At 37.5% G+C, this 21,464-nt stretch overlaps 2 protein-coding genes across 3 annotated transcripts; one reads left to right on the top strand and one right to left on the bottom strand.

Moving 5' to 3' along the window:
- Positions 1-5,991: 5,991 nt before the first annotated feature.
- Positions 5,992-8,754, top strand: LOC131311996 (mitochondrial import inner membrane translocase subunit TIM8-like). Of its 2 annotated transcripts, XR_009195678.1 has the most exons (3): positions 5,992-6,156; positions 8,165-8,588; positions 8,619-8,754. XR_009195678.1 is itself a non-coding variant. In XM_058339679.1 (2 exons), the coding sequence occupies exons 1-2, from the start codon at positions 6,109-6,111 to the stop codon at positions 8,360-8,362; spliced, it is 246 nt and encodes an 81-aa protein (XP_058195662.1). In that variant the 5' UTR covers positions 5,992-6,108; the 3' UTR covers positions 8,363-8,754. The 2 variants fall into 2 exon arrangements, 1 of the variants encoding a protein (XP_058195662.1); XM_058339679.1 differs by having other exon boundaries at positions 8,165-8,754.
- Positions 8,755-9,908: 1,154 nt separating this feature from the next.
- Positions 9,909-19,763, bottom strand: LOC131309672 (uncharacterized). The gene is made up of 4 exons (XM_058336274.1): positions 19,605-19,763; positions 19,106-19,189; positions 18,522-18,621; positions 9,909-14,874 (listed from the first exon to the last, which is right to left on the bottom strand). Exons 1-4 carry the CDS (start codon positions 19,761-19,763, stop codon positions 10,073-10,075), a joined length of 5,145 nt encoding a protein of 1,714 aa, XP_058192257.1. The 3' UTR covers positions 9,909-10,072.
- Between the last annotated feature and the right edge of the window lie 1,701 nt (positions 19,764-21,464).

The raw sequence follows: 21,464 nt of genomic DNA, 5'->3' as shown, positions 1-21,464 counted from the left end.
TTTGACAAGTGAAACGACGGCCCAAATGGAATAACACGTGGCGCATCTGAGGCAGGATTTTCTGTGCCGAAAACATGTGTTTCTGTGTCAAGAGATTTTTGAGCTATGGGATTTAAAACATAAAAAGAAAAAGTCACGCTATCCAAGGGCTGCAAAGCCTTTGGTACAGAGGAAGGGGTTTTCGGGGCAGAAAAGATCGGATCCCTATGAATTTTGGCTAAAATTCTACAATGAGGAGAAAATTACTTGGATCATGGTTGTGCGGCTCAATCTAAATCGTTCATCCTGAAAATCAATGGTTATCTATTACAGGTAAAAGTTTTTTATTAACAGTAAGAGATTGAAAACAAATAGAGACCGTTAAAAATATTATTCGACAGTTGTGATCACTTGAACCGCATATCTGCAGTCCAGTTTTGGACCATACACAAGCCTGATTCAATTACTTCAACCAACATGCAGCATTAAATCGTTAATTTTGATGAATTCCTTCTTGGGTGGCAAGGGTTTTTCTTTTTGGGACATAGAAGATCAGACACCATTGAATTTTGGCTAAAATTCTACAGTAAGGGGGAAATTACTTCAACCAACCTGCAGCGTTAATTTTGACCCAAATTCATGAATTCCTTCTTGGGTTTTTGGAATCAATTACTATTTTTTAAGTTATAATAATGATACACTATACATTATGAATCTCTTTATTAAAATTCATAAATAGTATGCAGAATACATTTTACATAATTACTTTACATGTGAAAATACAATCAACCTATAAAAATTGTATCACACATTGCTCACTTAAGTCACCCAAGAGAATTGATACGGTTCATGAAAAAATAATTCATTTGTCTTTCTTGGACAATTTTTCATGTCTTGTAGTAACATTTTTGGTCATGCAAATTTGGTTAATAAGTATAATCCTAAGGTTACTCTACCTATTGTGAATTGATTTTTAGGTAAAGACCCTCCCAAAAATCTAACATGGATGTTGTACTTTCCAAATCATTTTTACGAATAGATTATAACTTAAAAATACTACATAGTGGGTGGCTAAAAATGTCACAATCTCGATTTTCAACATAAATATATATTCCATTTCAATAAAAGATCTTCGCATATCAAAATATTAATCCCTCCGTCCTTTTTTAAGTGTCCTGCTTCGTAATTTCAACTTATTAAAAAGACATCATCATTATACCTTTCACATCAACTTTTTCCTCCACTTTCTCTACTTACCCATCATCATTACACTTTTACTCACTCACTTTTTAAAAAGAAATTTACTTTTAGGGATAAAATAGACAATACACCAACTTTTACCCACTAACTTTACAAAATGGACACTTATTAAGGGACAGCCCAAAATGGAATACTGAACTCTAAAAAAGGGACGGAGGGAGTATCCAACAGAGTCCACACCTGTTCAGTTTACAAATTGAGTCCCCAAGTTTAAGAATTTACAACATAGGCACACCGGCTCCAAATAAGCTTAAGTAAGAGTGCGAATAAATTCTTTAGTTACAAATTATTTAGTCAAAAGAGATAAATTAAGAGTAATTAGTTACAAAGCCATCTTAACAAAAGGAAGTCAATTACAAAAAAAAAAATGTTTGACTAACTAAATATAGTTAGCTTCCAAAAATGTCTCCGCATCTCAACACGCAAGCATGCAAACTATGATCCAGCATTTGAACCTGAAAAGAAAGATTGAGTTGGGCTACACTAACCCAGTAGGAAATTTTATACTCAAACTACATATAAATGCGATGAAACATGCAACAAAAATAATTGATTTGGAATAAACGAACAAGAGATACAAAGAGGCATCACATTGAACCAACAGACTACGATTACGGGATTCTATATGTCCTAAGGCTATTCCTAACTAGTTCATACATCAAGTTAGAAGCAACATTTAAACTCCTATTGATCTAATAAACTATAACAACTGTTCAATCATCTAATAACTTTTCGAACAAACACTACATCAACTTCCTCAATTCATACCATTTACCATGAAACCTCATTTCATAAAACTTTCCTTTTTTGATTTCCAAAACAATTTTAGGGAAAACTCAAGACCATTTCAGGTCAAACTCCGTTGATTCGAGCTTGAATGCCGGAGTCCGTTGATTTGTGCCCAAATACCGGATCAGTTGATTCGCTCTAGAATACCGGAGGATTTTTTATAAAAATTCTCTTTTCAAATCCAAATTTCTTTCTTTAATAAAACCAACCTTCCATTTTCTTTTTCAACAACCACAATCCCAAGCAACAAACACTCCAAACATCAACATAGACTTTTGAAGTCAATCAAAATTCCCTTCATCATGCGAGACATTCAATTGTGTTACCACCCCTTGCGTCACATTGAATTATTTTCACCTGGATTTTCGCATTACCACACATTGCGTTGCGAGCCCTCTAGAATCTCTGCATTACCACACCTTGCATTGCAGGACCCTCAATTTAAGATCATCAACTCAGATATACACTCACACTTAATCAATTCGAATATAAGAAGACAACATTTTCCAAGTTCACCTTTCTTTCATTTCTCATCATGCAATGCATTACAAATTTATAAACACATCTCATCGTATAATGATAGATACCTTAAGTTCACGTTATTCCTATCATGGTGTCTTTCGTCACGCGCCAAACTCACAATGACTCATCGATATGCTACCCGCTAGGTTCTAAACTAAAAGCTTATAGAACGAGCTCCAAGGAACCTAGGGAGCTCTACAAGATGAGGCACGAGTATATGAGTCATTAAGACACAAGCAATCACATTCGAAAGTGACTTAAATACATTCTAATTATATAGGGAATCATAACACGGAACGAAACGATCTTAGGAATAGGCAATCGACATTGACAAACCGACACACCTCTACTCAAATGGTCATAACTTTATGTGTACTAAGAGTTTTTAGGTGTCTAGCGACAAATGAAAGTTGACTTCAAAACCTTCGAATTGATATAAAATTTACATGAAACGGACATCGAACGAAGAGGTTATGACCGTTTGAAATTGGGTTGAAACTAAAAAACGGGCAGAATTTCCAGATTCGACCAAAATATAAAACCCAATCTCAAGCACGAAACAAAGCACGATCTAGGTACGTAAACATCACATAAACGTATAACAAGAGTAAGAAATCCCTACCACAACGGGTTTTGAGCAAAACCCTAAGTGACCCAAGCTTGAAACCACCAAAAATGAGCTCCACCTAAGCTTAGATACAAGATCTAGAGTGAATACAACCCAAAAATAAGATAAATGAACAAAGATCAACAAGTAATTGAGATGAGAGAGAGAAAAACATGGGTGGGAACCCAAAGACAATAGCAAGAACACGAAACTCACCCATTGTTCTCTAAATGCAAGATTTAAGTGATTTTAAGGTTGGAAACTCTTGGATTTTGAAGATTTGAGGTTGGAATTATGAGTTTTGGATGAGATTGGAGTTGGGTAGGTGAAAGGAGGTGTTTCCAAGTCTGGTTCGTGGTGTTTGTGTGTGAAAAAATGGTAAAGACGGGTATTTATAGTGGTCCAAAAAGCGTACTGAAAATTACAGAAAAACACAGCGGGTACCAGTACTGGGCGACTCCCAGTACCGGTACTGGACCCTTTAAAATGTCGACTTGGCCAAGTTCTGGACACTGGGTACCGGTACTGAGCAAAAGGCAGTACCGGTACTGGATGGATAGAAATTTAAAATTTCACCAACGCACACCGGATCGAATCCCACTCGACACCAACACCTCCAAACATCATTACAACATCAAAATATGATCTTCCACATATTTAAACGATTTTAGAAAACATACTAATCTACGAGTCTCTACAAAAAACCAACAATGAAAAAATACAAAATATACGAAAATACCTAACAACCCCTTCAATAAGGGGTCTGATCTCCTCTGTCTCGAAAAATCAAAGGGTTTTTCTGCCGTTGTATTGTCATATTGTTTGGTTTTCTTTCTGTCAAATATAATGGCTGAAAACACCTCAGCACAGAGACACATGAGTTATTAGGCACAGAGAATCCTACTCCTTCAATAAATGGTTTCAAAAGTCAAACATATGACCTAAAAGTAAAGTAATGATATACCATAAAGTACATTGGCCGCATAATACCCACATTAGTGGCAACTCACACCAGTCACAACACTACACTATAAATCACTTATGCCACTCCAAAATAACTAATGTCATGCCAAATTTACCACCATATCCCACTGATATCACTAACGCCACCTGCAAAATTTCAAATGTCACAGTAAAATTGGTAAGCACCATACAAATTTTTTAGTAACTTCACCGTAAGAGAGCTGTTTTATGCAGTTTTTTTTTTTTTTTTTGATAAGTACTTTATGTTAGACTTGTTTTTAGTCATTTGATAAATGGTAACCAATTTTGATTTCCACTGTCTTATTTATCCGCCAATCGTAGTTAAGACTTGTTTTAAGCATCATCATAGTTAGCAAATAGCAAGTGCCCTAAAATATTACTCCCGAGGTATGTACAATATGATAAACAGAGAGTTTAAGTATTTAGTGGGTTCTTAAAGTAGGAATTTTAACGATTGAGTGATCAAAAGAGAGTTTGTTTTGGTTGAAAATATACAGCAAGAGTCATTTTTATTATATCTAATAATAAAAACAAAAAGAGAGTAAGTGTTTTCATCTTCATTTGCTGACTCCAAATAAGAAAAGCTTAATATACTATATATTGATAGTTGTATTTTGGCTCAAATTGCATTAATGAAGTGGGTCTAGTGAGACCCACAAATTAAACAATTTGATTAGAAATACTCAAAGTATAATTACGGATGACTATGACAAGTGAGAAGGTAACGATTCTAAACACTTATATATGAGATTGATTTCTATAGAGGATGAAATGATTTTGATTGGCAAGTGATTCATATCAATGATGGTAAAAATTTCGTGATACAATATACCGGTCTAAGATATTTTCGGCAATATTAGAAATCGGGGCGGTTCCGGGGATATCCAAAAAAACACCTCATAGTTCTCGATCAAATTTTGATAATCCGAGCCGCTCAATGTGATTAGAACGTGATTTTAAGGGTACCCAATGAGAAATCAGCAAAAAAAAATGATCGGGAAGAGCTTGATCCGAACAGTTTTGAACAGTTTTGAACGGTTCAAATAAAAACTGCTCAAATCAAGCTTTTCCCGGTCATTTTTTTGCTAATTTCCCGCAAGCACCCTTAAAATCACACTATGCACACATTGAATGGTTCAGATCATAAAAATTTGATCAGGAACTATGAGATTGAGATTTGGGGTGTTTTTTTAGGTGTTTTTTTGAGTGTCTTTTGAACCGTCCCGATTAGAAATAGTCAAAGGTGATGTCAGAAAGTTTATTTTGTTATTTTTATATCTTCTTTGGAATATTGCAACCAATAAAAAGATGAGCATACGATTTCAACGCCTTAAATAATTAGTTTTGTGAATTATAGTCACTATTCGAAAGTATATTTTTCATTATTATTCGTCCGCACTATAAATTATTACTGTTGATTAATACCGATACAATTGGTCAAGGACGCAAAGCAATTCCCAGCCAAAGAATGTTAAGAATACTCAGAAAAGAATGAGAGGACCGGCAAGGGTATGCATTTTGTTTATATTGGTTTAAAATTCAAAATTCGAATCTTGAGCTTTAATGTGATTAGTTAATAAAATTAGGCAAGTTTAATTATTAGATCTATGACGTATTATCATTTTCCGGTGCTAACGGGGGCGTTCGAAATTGTACTTTATCTTCGTATTAATATAACTGGGTTGATCTTGTTCGTTAAAAAAAAAGAAAAAAAAAAGGACAAATTGGTGCCCAATAGAATAGACCCGTGATGACCCGTTTTGCCACAGATAATTTGGTTTCGGCCCAATAGAATGCTCGACTAGCACAACTTGAATGAGTATTGGGCCGTAGCCCAATGGTGCGTTTAGCCCATTTCTTCATTATCGTCTTGGTCGAATTTTTTCTAGGGTTTTTTTTGTTTTTTTGTAGAATTCGAAGATCAAGAGCAAACACCAGTAGAGAGAATTCTTCACTTGCTTACTTCAATGGATCCTTCTGCTTTAAATTCTGCTGAACTGGAGCACTTCATCACTGTACGTTTCAGACTTCCATTATATTTCTGTATCTATATGTGTGTATATCACTTTATGCACTTGCTCCAGTATCGTCAGCTCACAAGGATGTAGCTACGATCCATTATTTTTGAGGCATTTTATTCCTGTTTGCAATAAAATTTGGAGGTGATTTTGGTTATTCGGTGCTCTTTTTCGGAGTCCAAGTTTTGGCCATTTAGTGTATGAAATAATGGATGAGAAAGGGTTTCTAGCATAAAACAGAGTTTTTCTAAGTTTTTTTGTTTTATAGGAATTTGAGGTGAAATTACGTTCTTAGCCAGCCTTGTATGGAGTTGTGAAAAGGAAGTTGAAGTGAAATGCAAGTGGATTGATAGCCGAATGGTAGGCACCATGTACTTCCACGTTGACTGGGTTTTAACTTCACAAATTACAACTAACACTTCTGACTTTCGCCGAACTAAAAAGAGAGTTGAAGTCAAAGGAATTTTGTTTTGTTAATTGTTTTGGCAACATTAGGGCTCTGTTTTGATAGATGTGAATTCCAATTGGGGAGATTTCACGTGTGTTGAACGGTAATAGTGGAGGTTTAGCTATGGGTGGCTTGTGAAACTTGAGTGGAAGTTGACTTAGAGGTAGAAGAGATGTATTTTGTTGGGACCCTTGTATTACATAAAGAAATCCATATGAAAGCTTCAAAAAGTTTGAGCTATTGTCATTGACCCCTTCGTTGATATTTACATCTGTGCAAATGGAGATAGATTATTGATTTGTTGAGAGATGTATCAAGGGAAAGGAAAATGATGGGAAATTAAGAATGAACGTGCTACGTTTTTCACTTCATTCATCTTTTCGTTTCTCTCCATTAATTTCTCCAAAAATACTTTATCCAAATACAGGCTAAAGGAAAATGCCAAAAAGAATATAGTGGTATTTGCATAGAAAAAGGCAAGGGATCTCTTTTATGTATCATTTCATGCAATCGAACCACATAATTGCAAATGAAAGGCTGGTGAAGGTTAACCGGAACTTAATATCATGTGTTGCAATGGCTCCATTTTTCCTCAGCTGAGGAACTGAGACTTATTTATGTCTACTGCTTTGGGCTGGTTTTCCTGAATTATTTGCTTTTACTAACCTGAAAGCGCACTCTGTTCTGATCCTCACTCTTCTGTTGTACCCCACAAGATGTTAGGCCTGCTTCTCCTATGCCCTTCGAAATCGTCAAATTGTCTTAAAGCATACTGAGACATTGGTACTTTTGGACTGTGGAAAACCAAATCCGATTGTAGAGTTTTGGAACTATGGCCAAGTGGCATAATCCTATTCATTACAAGGAAATTATGAGATGGATACAATATTTTTTTATGCTTTTTCGTACACTATGATTGGACAGAACCAATAAATAAATGACAGTTTTGTTGGAGATAAAATGTGGAGACAGATGAGTTCCAAAAGGTAGGAATTTTTTTTCCTGTTGGTTTAGATGTCTAGAGCCTAGTGTTGGAAAATATTTGAGGGTGTAGGTTATTTATTAAAGCCAACTTGTTTCGATGATGATTATTAGGGCCTGATTGAATGTGCTGGGATAGAGATACAAGACTTGATGCTTTGATGTAATAGTGGAAGTGTCCTTGAGAGTAGAATGTGGCTCATGTGTAGTTGATCCAGACATGGAATACCGTAGATTGAGTGGGTAGTTTTTAATGGGGGTACTTACAGTAGGACTCGCCGGGGGATTCTCAAAGCTGTCTTATATTCAACTGGTAATCTATATATGATGGGTTGAAAAGTGCATTCCAGATGAATTGAATCTTTTGGGTTGATTAGTAAGACATGCAGTTGGTGTTAGAAAACTTGTGTTACTCAGAACCACGAGAATTATCAGTTACCCACCTGCCTTTAGTTTCTATGTTCAGACCTTGTTGGAACTTAGATAGAGTTTGTTTATTTTTCTATGTTCAGCTTTCTGGGAACCTAACCGTTTCTCACCGTTATGGGGTTACAATTTCTGAATCTATTCATGCAGCAAGAAAAGCAAAAGGCCATGGTTAACGAAATGGTGGCAAAGCTTACAAGCGTATGCTGGGACAAATGCATTACTAGTACTCCTGGAAGCAAGTTCAGCTCTGGTGAATCTTCTTGCCTTTCCAACTGTGCTCAGCGCTCTCTTGATCTGAGTATGATTATCATGAAACGCCTTCAGTCGATGAATTCCATGCCCTGAACACCATGAACATGGGCCGGTTGTCTTCGTTGTCCCATTTTATTACTTGTAGTCTTCTGTTACTTTTCAATGGAATTGTTATCCTTTTTGTTACCCAATGTAAACTTTTGCTTTTAGTCATACAATTTCTAGTACCCTATTGCAAGGCAAAGAGCATCATGTTGGTTTGACATCTATTCAAACTGTGGTGTGTCTTGAAGGCAAAAGACCCACGCGACCATAGCTAGTGGTTAGACAACAAAGGTATAGTTAGTAGGCGGTGAGAAGGATTTCATGTCGATTTCTATGTTTAAGATTGTTAGGCATCATCAGAATTTCAGCTTTGTTCGGAAACTGATTTTTGGAACAATATTTTGGTATTTTTCAGTTTTGGGAGAGATGGGTTTGTTCAATATTTTTGTACGATATGTCTTTCACCTGATCACCATTTTATGCTACCTTTTCCATATTGCAGATGGGTTTGTTCAAATTAGGTTTGAGGTTTGGGTTTGTTCATGTGCTTCTCTCTTTCTAGGGTTGCACAGACACTCTCTCACACACACACACAGGAGAGAGAGAGAGAGAGAGAGAGAGAGAGAGAGAGAGAGAGAGAGAGAGAGAGAGGTCTTGGTGGGATGAAAAGCAAGTGGTGTGTGTGTGTGCGAGTGAAGATGAGATGGGTTCTGTTAATTTGGCTTACAGAGGTGAACAGAGGGTAGGCTTTTATATGTTCAAATTTAAAACTCGGTTGGATTTGCGTCATATCTGTTTTGTATGCCTTTTGTTACGAATCAAATGTAACATCTAGTTGGAACATTACACGAGATTAACGAATTTGGATTGGCTTTTTTCTAACACGATCACGACTAGACATGGCCTGACAATATAGAAATTGAATAGTTTGTGTTCAAATTAAACTCGTGTAATCCGAAGTTGACGATTTCAACCTTTCTAGTAATTGTTTGTATCCGGTTGACTTGAAATGTACACGACTAACCTGAAGTGGACTCGAGCCCATAGACCGTAGGTTTTCTGTTGGAAAGTATGAGATCAATTAATCTTCTTCCAAGTATGATTATCCATCCAAACACTGTACAAAAAGGCACACAAAAGATTCTATTTCATATGATTCCCTTCCAATGAAAAGGTTAATCTTACTCTTGAACATAGTTCCAAAGCTCTAGGACTTCCTTTGGAATCGGCTTCCACGCCAATGTTTCACTGCATCTAAAGATAATTTTAGGATTTGGTAGGCATGCAGAGAGTAGACCTTAAGTTGTGAGATAAAGTGGATATCAGGCCTAAAATGTAAGGGGATAAAGGTTTTATTCTATCTTTCCCTGGAAACTAGTAAATCGAAAATCTATAAATTAAACTTCAGAACTCTCATTGTAATCTGATGGTTGAGAGAGAGAGAGAGAGAGAGAGAGAGAGAGAGAGACGAAATGATATGCACAACAATTGCAACAGAGGAGGAGTGAAACAGAAGGTTAAGGGCCAAAGCCAACAAAATTTAAGGCTTACAATTCATCACCTTACATACCAAACAAAATAACCCCAGTAACAAGGTTTTATCAAAACTACTTCAGAAAACATCAGCAGAACATTGCATAGCTAATACAAAACAGCTGTTTATCTAATGCTTTTGTTTTTTGACCAAAACGAGCCCTCCATCATCACATACTTCAGAGGAGATGGACATATTTTCTCACACTTCCAAACAGCAGTAATTCAAAAAAACCTACTGTAGAAATGCATGCAGAAATCGACGATTGAGGCGGGTAATCCCCAGAATCTAAAAGGAAAGGCCGAAGAGAGGAACCTGTCATCCTCCAAAAACAGCTGCAGATTCTTGGTCTTCATCAAGAACCCAATTGCACACTCATCAAATTCCACAAGGAATCCCAATTTGATCAGTTCAGCCAGTTGGTCAATAGAATCTTCCTTCTCCCACAGCAATCCCCTGGCTATTGCTTCAGAAAAATATGTAGCATATTCAATGTTACTTCTATGTCCACCTGACCTGTCCAAATTCTTCACAAATAACCTTTTACTATCCTTTTCCCAACGGATCATCGGTTTTGCTTCTGCTTTCAAGTTTTCTCCAGAAGAGAGAGTTAAACTATAGCCAATCATAATTGGCTGTGGTGTCTCAAGCACAGTTAGATTAATTAGGCATCTGACAGCTTCATGCCTATTCTCTGCTTCCATTCGGAGAGTTGGACCAGCTAGAAACCCGAGAATGAGCCTAATCAGCCCTTTCCCAATCAAATTGTCCCTAGGACTTCCTTGATTTGGCCCACCACCATCCATTGCAGATGTTTCTTCTTTCCTCACGCATTCAGAAATGTTTCGGATGCCAATTTTGCTGTAAACCTCAAGAAGCTTGAACCGAGGGAGGGATGGTGAGCTCGCCTGAGGAAACCAGACAAATATTGGCCACTGTTCGAAAAGATCCTTCAGCTGAAGGTCATCAGCAATGAAAACATCTTGCCTTTTATACAACAAAATTTCACCTGAAGAAGAATATACAGGCAGTTTCAATAAATTATCAACAAGAGTCTTCTCTGTCCTCGAACTCCAGTTATCTGTTACAAATTTCCAAAAGGCATGACAAGTCGCAGGCGAAAGTGGCTTCCCAGAACACTCCCATTGCTTCCAAAGAAAACAATAGTCGTCAAGTGAAGGATGGGCTTTAACTCCCAAAACATTTGAGAAAAACTTAAGTAAATTTTTCTCATAGTGTTTCTCCAACACCTTCAACTGCATACAAAAGAGATTATCCTCATCTGAGAGAACACATTCTCCCGGTTTTACCCACACTCCATCATCACTTCCATTTGGAATCCAAATCATTCTTGTATCTCCGCTGTTAGGCACCCAGTTGAAGTTCATCAAGTAACTATAGGTTCGAACGATAGTAGTGAACTTGGAATGAAATTTTATGTGATCAGCAAGCAGGTGACATCCATTTCTAGCTTCAACAGTGACGCCTATTGAACTGAGCTCTTTAGCATAGAATGTAATTTTGGAGCCATAGAATTCTTCATCAATGAATGGTCCATCATCTGGCTGTAAGAATGAACCACAATCAGAATCGAACAGCAGACACTTCTCAGGAGTCCTATAGCCAGAGTGGGTTTTCAACCATCCATTACCAATTTTCTTCAAAAATGAATCAGGCAAAGTCTCATGCTTCTGTTGCTGAAAGTTGCGGACACATTCTAGTAAAGAATACACATTTGCAGGAGTAATTCTACTAGGATCAAGGGGTAAAGAAAGGCCAGCAGCCACAAACCTGAAACCATCCTTCAAAGCAACAACAACTCCTATACTCTTTAGCTCCTCTATAAATTCACGGCCGATGCCCTTGCCATAGTAACTGTCAGTATCATCAATAAAGGGAAGCAAAGAGATACCAGAGAGAGATTCCCAATCAGGGCCAAACAGAATGCAATCCCTTGGAGCTCTGCAATCACCTAGGCGAGTTCGTACCCATTTAACCTTACAGATACATCTCTTCAGCTCATCAGGGAACTCAAAAGTTGTACCCTGTAGCTTTCTGTAACATGCCAGGAGTGATAGAACATTGTCTTTATTAATGGAAGGTAGTGCCGATTGCTGCCTGAATACGCGAACAAATGCTATGGTTGCCTCCTCAAAATCCACTACGACCCCCAATTGCTTCAACCCATTCTTGTACAAGACGATGCTGTTCCCATAGAAGTTTTCGTCAATAGATGGGAAGCAATTGAAAACACGAAGAAGGAAACCCCATGCAGGATTCAACAGATATGACCCAACTGGATACGTGTAACCCATGTTTGTCTTCAAAAATTTGTTGTTTCTAAACGCTTGAACAAACTTGTCAGATGATTTCAGAAGCTGTAAACATTCCAGTACAAAAAGTCCGGATTCAGCAGTTTGAGCATTGATGTGAGCTGGAGATTTTAGATGATCAGACACAACCTGGTAATTTTGACCGAAGCTAATAACAACACCCAGCAGCTGGAGTTCAGTTTTGAAACCAACGATTTCCTCACCGTAGTAGTCTCGATCAATAAATGGGATGTCGCTGATCTGTGATGCAACTCTCCATTCATCATCATACAAAACAGATCCAACAGGGGACCTGTAGCCAAGTGAAGTTTTCAACCATTTTCCTAATCTGATACTACGGATAAATTCTTCAGCAGAAAGAAATTTATCCTTCAAAAACTTAATAAACTTCAGTATCGAAACCACATTCCCTCTCGTCAGAGTAGAGGAAGCCATCAGAGACATGAGATGCTTCCCAACAAATTGACAAGCCTCTCCATATTCAAACATCACTCCTATTGCTCGCAACTCTTCTTTGTATCCATCTATTTCATCCCCATAAAAACTCCGATCGATTATTGGGATATCAACAAGCACACATTCGTTTTGCAGAAGTTGGCCCCATGATGAGGTTGGTAGGAATGACTGAGATGGAGGCCTATAGCCAGGACTGCCGCTCAGAGAAATCTTCATCCAGCTTCCGTTCTTAATGCATGACAAGAAATTTCTGGGCAGTTCAACGCCCTTTCGTTTCCTGTTACGAATCCAATCCAAAAGCAAGAACGTGTTTTGCTTGGTAAGCGGGGAACACATTGTAGGAATAGCAACATCTGGAGGAGATAAATCAGGGACGTCAGAGGCTCCAAGATTACTTTTAAGGAAAGAAATAAGCTGCTTCTCAGGAGTACATACACCAGCAAATGTGCCCGAATGCAAATAGTCTTCTCCTAGCTCAACAAAACCTTGGTATCTCCAAGGATTCGAACCAATCAGACTGAACCATTTGCTTCCAATAGCAGGAACAAGAACCCCTTTACCTTGTGCCATCAACCGCCCATAGTTGTCCACTAGTGGCATACTACGACATAAATGATTAACCTCCATCCAAGACAAATGGTTCTTTGTAAGTGAGTGATATAAGAAGTGAACATAAGTAATAACAAGCTTCCGATCAATAAATAGTGATTTAGCAAGTAAAGCTGTATATTGGTAGACATTAACAGCATCAACCTTCAGCTCTTTTGAGAGCCATTCCAATAGTGTCTGCCTCTTCGAACATCGATGGATGGCTTCTTGTGTAGATTTAGGTAAGAAAAGCCGGCCAATTCTAAATTCCTGGTTCCAATCAATCAGCCATGATATCTGATGAGGTTCACGGGATAGAAGAACCACAATCTTCTGGGAAACATTATTTACAGTGTAAAAAGACACATCCCCATTGAGATTCACATACTTCAGAAGTGGTATGTTTCTGATGTTAGTTCTCTGAAAATTAGAACTCCATTTCTCAGCTAGAAACAACAGAATATCCAAATACACCTCCTCTGACACTCCCAACATGAGATTAGTTAACCGGAGGCAGTTTGCATACCATTCGTCCTCTACAAGTTTCAATCCCAAGAAATTTAATATGTGGTCATAGTCCTTTCTATCGAATGAAGAACTAAGCACATATCGCCCATTGGAAGAAACATTGTGCAAGCTCAGCCCTTCCTCCTTCCTCGCCTTATCTAATATGCTCCAAAAAGCAGGCATTAGCCTCCATACTTCACCGGGTTTACGAAAAAGCTTATGCTCCGTGTATGACTCACAAGGTATTATAGTTTCATCCAACAATTTTGCTTTGATTTTTTCCCGAACAACATTCAACTGGGGATAAGGAGAGCTGTTGATAGGTAAGAACTCAAACATACGAGGTAGGCTAGATGCTGGAGCATCTTCTACTGATTTCACCAGCGAAATTAATGCAGAAATAAAAGCAGAGGGCACATTGTCAAGAATCCCTTGGTTCCATTTGTTATCCAAGAGGATGGTTTCCCTTGACGACGCTAGAAGAAAATCTGCCTGAATTATAAAGGGAAAATTTGTAACCATCTCTGTAGGGAGGAACGCGTAGATTCCAGGAGTTTGCATGCCTCTGTTGAGGCGCTGCCCATTTGGAAAAGCCAAAGTGATCACCAACTCTTCCACATCCATTCTTCTTTCCACTATATTTTCCTGCTTAACAGGAAACCTCTGCCTCCACATATGGTAGCTGCATTCTTTTTCCAAGTTGTCACCTTTTTCATTGGCAGAGAGATGGAGCAGAAAGGACTCAGCATCGATGTTCTTCCTTGTAGCAAAATTAGTCTCGCTTGAAATTGATATTGCAGTCACAGAATTAAGCTTAGAATCCTTGTTATCTTCCTTGATTGAAAGCCTCTTTATCTTCGAAAGAAATAAAAGAAGTTCAGGATGAACACTGGAGAGTTGCTGCTTCACAGGTATAACCTTGTCGGGCTTCAGAGGCAACACAATTATTGTGGTGGGAAGAGAAGTGCCAGAACCATATACTTGCTTTATGTTGGAAAGAATCGGGTCTTGATCTACCCATTCAGGGACAATGTATCCAACTTTGCACTGTGGACAAGGTTCTTCATTAAATCTTATTTGATAGCCATTACTAAACACGTAAGGCTGAGATGTGATGAGAAACACACTCTTGAATCCAATACCTGAAATTACAGAGAAAAACTTGTTTTAGAAAGCAATACTGAAATCCTCCACAAGTAGTCAGGCAATGGAACTCAAATCTGGTCCTAATGAACTCACGAAGTAAAGGAATATAACACTCACATTTGACATGAAAAAGGTATACAAGTCGAAAGGGGAGGTAGGTGTCAAACTTACTTTTAACATGTTCAGTCACTAAGAAGAAAAAGTAAGAAAGAAATAACTGATTAATAAGAGCGCAAATATTCATACTCATCCTTTAGTCCTCATTTATTCCACACTGGAGACCACTTAAAAAAAAGGGGCTCTGTATCCTGAATTAAATTGAGAACTCACCATGTTCGGATTGGAGAAGCGTTCTATTTGGAAAAGGAAGTGGAAGTAAGCAAAGATAAGTTTTGGGAGGACTGATATTATTTCGCCCGTTTGGTTGTGCGATGAAACAGAAAGAAAACAGAGAAGGAACATAACTACATGACTAGATTTTAAGGAAGGATCGAAGGAGGCTTAGAAAAGGAGGAAAGAAAAATTAAAAGAAAGTGAGAAGAGCTTTCTTCTTTGCATACCCAATGGAGGAAAAATGTGTAGGAAAGATCTCTAACTCTAGCATATCTCAAACTTTTTAACAAACACAACTCCAAAGTTTTCAAACTCTTTTACTTGCACAACTCAGACAAGCATGAACAATTTACGAATACATAACACATTTCTCATTACCTTTAGTTCAAGAATCAGTGATCCAGATGAACGATTTACGAAGACACACACATATGTCGGGTCCATACGTTTAGCCGTAGACCTCACGAGAATGTGTGATGTTAAGAGTGTCCCGGAGCACCAGGTGGCTATGCATGTGGAGCACTGACTAATAATTAGACCCAAAGTAGCCACCCAATACTTCTTTATTCCAGCATATGTAATGAAGGGTGTTTAGCTGATGCATACTATGATCGAACAGTTGGCGGACGAAAAAACGTATGCACCAGTCCCGTTGCAGATTGAAGACCATAGAAGGACGAGTCGAACTAATCATTTTAAACTGAAACAAGTTTGATAAAAGACATTGATCATGAAGATATTACCGTCGGAAAAATTGTTGCTGTCATATAGGTCTGTCAATGGACCGGATCCGATCCGGATCCGATAATATCAATCCGATAATCCGAATCCGGTAATTCAAATACGGATCAGATCGGATTTGAATCGGATCGGATTAAATCCGTTATCAATCCGAATCCGAACTTTATGTTTTTAAATTTTTTAAATTTTTTTTAAAAAAACAGTAAATTTTTAATTTTGAAAAAAAAAATGTTTAAGAAGTTGTATTTTTGTTTTTACTTTTTATTTTAAATTTTTTTAAATTTTTTTCAGAAAATATTTTTTTTTGAAAATATATACTCCGTTTTTTTTTTTTTTGCCAAAATTTTTGAAGTAAAAAAAGTTTTCGGATTTTCGGATCAGATCCGAAGTTTTCGGATTCGGATTACCACTATCGGATTCGAGTCTTATCAGATCCGGATCGGATTTGGGTTTTATGGGATTCGGATCTGTCGGATCTGGCCTATTGACAGGCCTACTGTCATATTTGGGGAGCGGTAGCCGTTGGCAAACGTTTCACAAGATCGTGTTTTATCTATCTCGGGCGACAGGCGATAGTTCAAATCAGGTTCGAATATTTTTTCTGCGCGAAAGCTTTTGTTTCGTTATGGTATTTAACCCCGTTTGGCTAAATAAGTCAAGTAGTTTATTTTTTTGTTCTTATTCTAATTTTTTTCGTATTTGTTAGTTTTTCATCAAATTTTTGAAGATTATTGCATCGTCATTGACAAAAGGAATTTAAAAAGTAAAAAATTACGATCCAAACTTAATTATTTTTGAATAAAGACAAAAATAAGCCAATAAGCTAATTTTTTTTTATCTTTATTCAAAAAATTAGATTTCGATCATAATTTTTTATTTTTTAAATTCCTCTCGTCATGACAATGCAATATTTATTCAAAAAAATGACGACAAACTAACAAATACGAAAAAAATAAACAACTTTGCTTATTTAGCTGAACAGGGCCTTACAGTAGTGGTCTTTTGGCCCTGTTCTGCTAAATTTTTCGGGCTAAAAGGTGTTGTCTTTATTTAAAAAAATACTCATTTTGTTAGTTTCACACCGAATTTTTATATATTGTTAATTCATCTCGATTAGAGAAATTGAAAAAACCAATTTTTTTTTTTTTATTTTTACTCAAATATGTTTAGAAATACCCAAGATGAAAAGCTCCAGAAGCCAACTTTTGAACTTGGCAGTTGATAATGTCAAAACTAATATTGTTCCTGCTAAAACCAAAAATGTTCCTGCCAAAATATTAGTGGTGGCTTCTCACTGAATTACTACTTATTTGCCCCAGCTACATCCTTAATTTTTCAACCTCATCTTTGCAAATATTCAGTTTCTCTCTCCCTCCGACACTCTCTCTCTCCAAAAACCATTTTTGAGCTCTCCCCCAAAGGATCCCAAAAGTTTCTCCGGTTTCCTCTCTCAAATTAGCCCCCACTTCAACACATGGTGACAAGCTCCTCCCGATCGACCACCACCCGTTATCTCTCTCTCTCTCTCTCTCTCTCATGAAGGCTCTAGTTCATATTCTTTATTCGCATAGGCACTCCACTTGGTAAAATATGAACGTATATGATATCAGTTCCATGAAGAAAATTGGGTACCAATTACCATGGAATCACATTCAATTGTATTTTGGGATCTAAATCATTTGATGTTAGATGATCATGCTTAGTTACCTCGGCCTATTATTTTTTCCCTCCTCTGACTGCAAAATGGAATCGTAAAGAAGAAAGAATTAAATTGTTGCTATCTTTTTCTTCTGCTATTATCAGAAACCAAAATCACTAAGGGCGGAGGATTTAATCCCGTCATTTTGTTGCTTTGGCTTCTGTTTTGGGGGAGGAAATGTGGTGAAATTTGGGGGAAATGCCAAAAAGTGGGTTTTGGAGAAGAGGGAGAGAGAGAGAGCGCGTGTGAGTGGGTGTGTTTCGGTGTGTCTGAGTCTGAGAGAGAGAGAACATTTGCAAAGATGAGGTTGAAAAGTCATAGCAGGGGCAAATAAGTAAGTCAACGAGGAATCATCACTGTTATTTTGGCAGAAACAATATTAGTTTTGGCATTATCAATTGCTTTTGAATTTTTTACTTTATTTTGAATATTTTTAAAAATGTTTAGTTACGGGTAGTAATATTTTCGAATACGTACGTACCATGCATATACTAATACATGATTTCAAGTGGAGTAAAGTTGACAAACAAAAATTTTAATTTCATACCCACTTACACATCCCTATTCACAATAGGCACATTGGGTGTGTAGTATATGTGGGCTCCTCCGCTATTGTGAGTGGGAATGTGTAATTGGATGTGTAAGTAGGTGTAGAGGTAGAATGATTGGTTAACAAAAGCTGACCAACTTGTGTAGCTCCCTTTGGAGGTGAGAGGTCGCGGGTTCGATTCCTATGGATGGAGATCAACCTCTTGTGGTAATACTAACTCCTAACACCCTCACTAGCCCCCGCTCATGATACAATGTATAAAAAATAAAAAATAAAAAAGAGAGGTTAACGAAAACTTAAGAAGTTAGTTTGAAGGAAACCTTTCTCGCCAATATAACCACTTTTACGGTTGCCTTTCTTGGTGGAGCGCCCAACACAGCAAATGGACTCTATGTTCCTCGCAGAAATCCCCTTCTCGTTCTGCTTGTTTGATCATGAAGCTTGGGGTTTTTTTGGTGGTTGGTCTTGGTACCCTTGCCGTGGCTGCCTCAGTGGTCTCTCTCGTAGGCCGGATTCCAGCTGCCGATTGCTACATCTGGGAGCGGCCGGATCAGCTTAACGGCGAGGTTGGGGCCTCCGGTGTCTTGTACGGTGGTGGCTGCCGTTGTGGTTAGGGTTATGGGGGTTGGCTTGGGTGGGCCGGTCCAGGGTTGGGCCGGAATTTGGGTGTTTGGGCTGTATTGTTTTACTTGGGTGTTGGGTTGGGCTTTATTGTTTCTATGTTGTAATCCCTTGTAGACCCTTCGGTGTTTGGGTCTTTACCCGTTAGCGATGTATTTCAACTTTTTGTTGGATCCCCTCTTCCCTCTCCCCATTTTTAATAAAATTTTCATTTTTTGCCGATAAAAAAAAAAGAAAAAGAAATCCCCTTCTCGTTGTTGAGTAGCAGCAACGTCACGGAAACTCTGGTGGCCGTTATGTCCCGCGACGTTATCACAAACTCCAGTGATGGTTTTACTCCTTCCAGGTACTCATTGTCCTCTGCATTCTGTCACAAAAATAGAAACAGGTACGTACATTACATTACATGACATGTACTTAAATTCTTACGAAAAGTTAATTTGTCAAAGTCCTACAATACGTGATACGATCTTACAATTCGATACAATCGGAGATAAAATCGATAGGTGTCTTTAAACGCATTATGTTTAAATAAATCTTACCTGACAAACACAAAAAAATACATGTACATATCGTATAATTCGGTTCGCTAATTAATATTCTTGCTTGGTATGTACATGACGGGTGAAGCGATCCTTGGTAGAAGATGTTAGATAGAGGTGAAGAATATGTAAAAAATAAATAAATAAACGATATACGATATATATTTGATTGATGATGAGTTCAACCAAAGAATGCCGACCACACGTTATTGTAGATATAAATATTCATGTATGTATTACTTGGATGAGCTCCATGAGAAAATGGACATCTTTGGTATAGAGTTCAGCAGAGAGGTAGTTGACGGCATGATGCAAGTCTTCGTTCTTCGGATCCGGTTCTTCTCCGATCTTGAACTTCTTCTTCCTGATCTCTTCTATGTACTCTCTCGGCGTCGCCATTTTCACTCAAAACAATCAATAGATTACTCAAATGGAGAGAGAGAGAGAGAGAGAGAGTAAATGATCATTGGAATGAGGTGTTTATATATGGAGGAGGGAATTGAGGTTGGTAGGGGGAAGGAAGTAAAGAGACAGTAGAATGAGAAGAGACATAAGAAGAAGGCAGATGAAGGGGAAAAGACACAGCTGCTAGCTTCGAATGTGTTCGATGAATTCGTCGGTTCATTTGGGAATCTCCACTAATGTTTCGTTTGATTTTCCCACGTTTACGAGAGGTTTTGCTCTCAGTACTGTTTACGAAGCAAAATTGCACACATTTTGGTGTAACACTCTTATTATATGAGGTGCTTTTATGCTACATTTAATAACTTAAAAGACTAAAGTGCAATTTTTTTTAGAATTGTGCATATGCGCCGTGTGTGTGCTGAGGTGTTGTGTGCGTGTGTGTTTCTTTTAAAACAAAAGAAAAAGAAAAGAAAAGAAAACCCATCAGGGAAGGAGTTGTCTCCTACGTTAGAGAGAGAGAGAGAGAGAGAGAGAGAGAGACGTGAGGAGAGAAAGAGGAAGAAGAAGGAGGAGGAATTAGGGTTATGTTGTATTCAAGCTTAATTTGGTAATTTACATCTCTTTAAGTGTTGAATTTCCTATTTCTCATGCTAGGTTTCTTGTTTTGCATCTAATATGCGCTGAATTGAATCCATGGGTGAGGGTTTTTGAAGTTGTAGTTGAGTTTTATTCCAAAAAATTCGTGCATCTTATGGTTATGCAAAACTGTGTTTGAACCAAATTAATAATTTGTCCTGTTTTGACGAATTTCTCTCATCAACGTTCCGATCATGTTATTTTCTGATAATTTTACTGTAGATGCCCCTGTGAGTGTAGTTTATGCTGTAAAAATTTCAGAATGTTCTGAGAAAAGTGGAAAAAGATAAAAATCATGAATTGAACTGGTGTCTGGTTCGCGTCTGTGCTGGCAGCACAGACATGTGTTGGAAAAACGGGCATAATTTCTAGCTCAGGTATCGGTTTTATGCACCGTTTCTTGATTCTGAAACTAGACTTGTATATCTTTCTGAATATGTATGGGTTGTGTTGTGGTGCTTTCTAGATTATAACAGTTTTTGAATTAAAGTTCAGGTTTTGATACTTCTGAAATTCTGGACAGCTTTTGGCTTGTGTTCTTCATGAAATTCCTCAAGATTAAGCATGCTGGGTGGACATGAGATCTTATGAGTCTTAAGTATTGTTAAGTTGGTGATGTTTTGGCTTTAGAATCACTTGAAAATGTTAAGAACTCAATTTATTGTGAATTTTTGAATGTTGGTTTGATCTTGAGAATCTGTTTTGAAACAAATTTGTGAATCTGTTATGTTTGTCAATTTTCCCATCCTTATAGTTTGAATTTGGTCTTGATTCCTTCATAACTCTTGAAGTACATCCTCTTGCGAAGCTTTTGACACCAAAATCGTTCGATAATGATAAAAGACTCGACGCATAGTGATTTGTCGAAATTGGAACTGTTTTGAGATGTTTCTATGCGGAATCAGCACATGTTTGGATTCATGTTATGATTTTATTTGAAGTTAGGGTATTCTAAGCATAAATAGGATTGTTTTGACATTTGTTATCTAGTTGAGTTGGTGCAAGACATTATTAATGCATTTGTTAAAGCCTTTCAAGTATTTCTATATTAAAACATTT

The sequence above is a fragment of the Rhododendron vialii genome, chromosome 12a (assembly GCF_030253575.1).
Source record: "Rhododendron vialii isolate Sample 1 chromosome 12a, ASM3025357v1".
Classification (NCBI taxonomy): domain Eukaryota; kingdom Viridiplantae; phylum Streptophyta; class Magnoliopsida; order Ericales; family Ericaceae; genus Rhododendron; species Rhododendron vialii.
The sequence above is the reverse complement of the archived record's forward strand: the minus strand, read 5'-3'. Positions and strand labels throughout refer to the sequence as shown.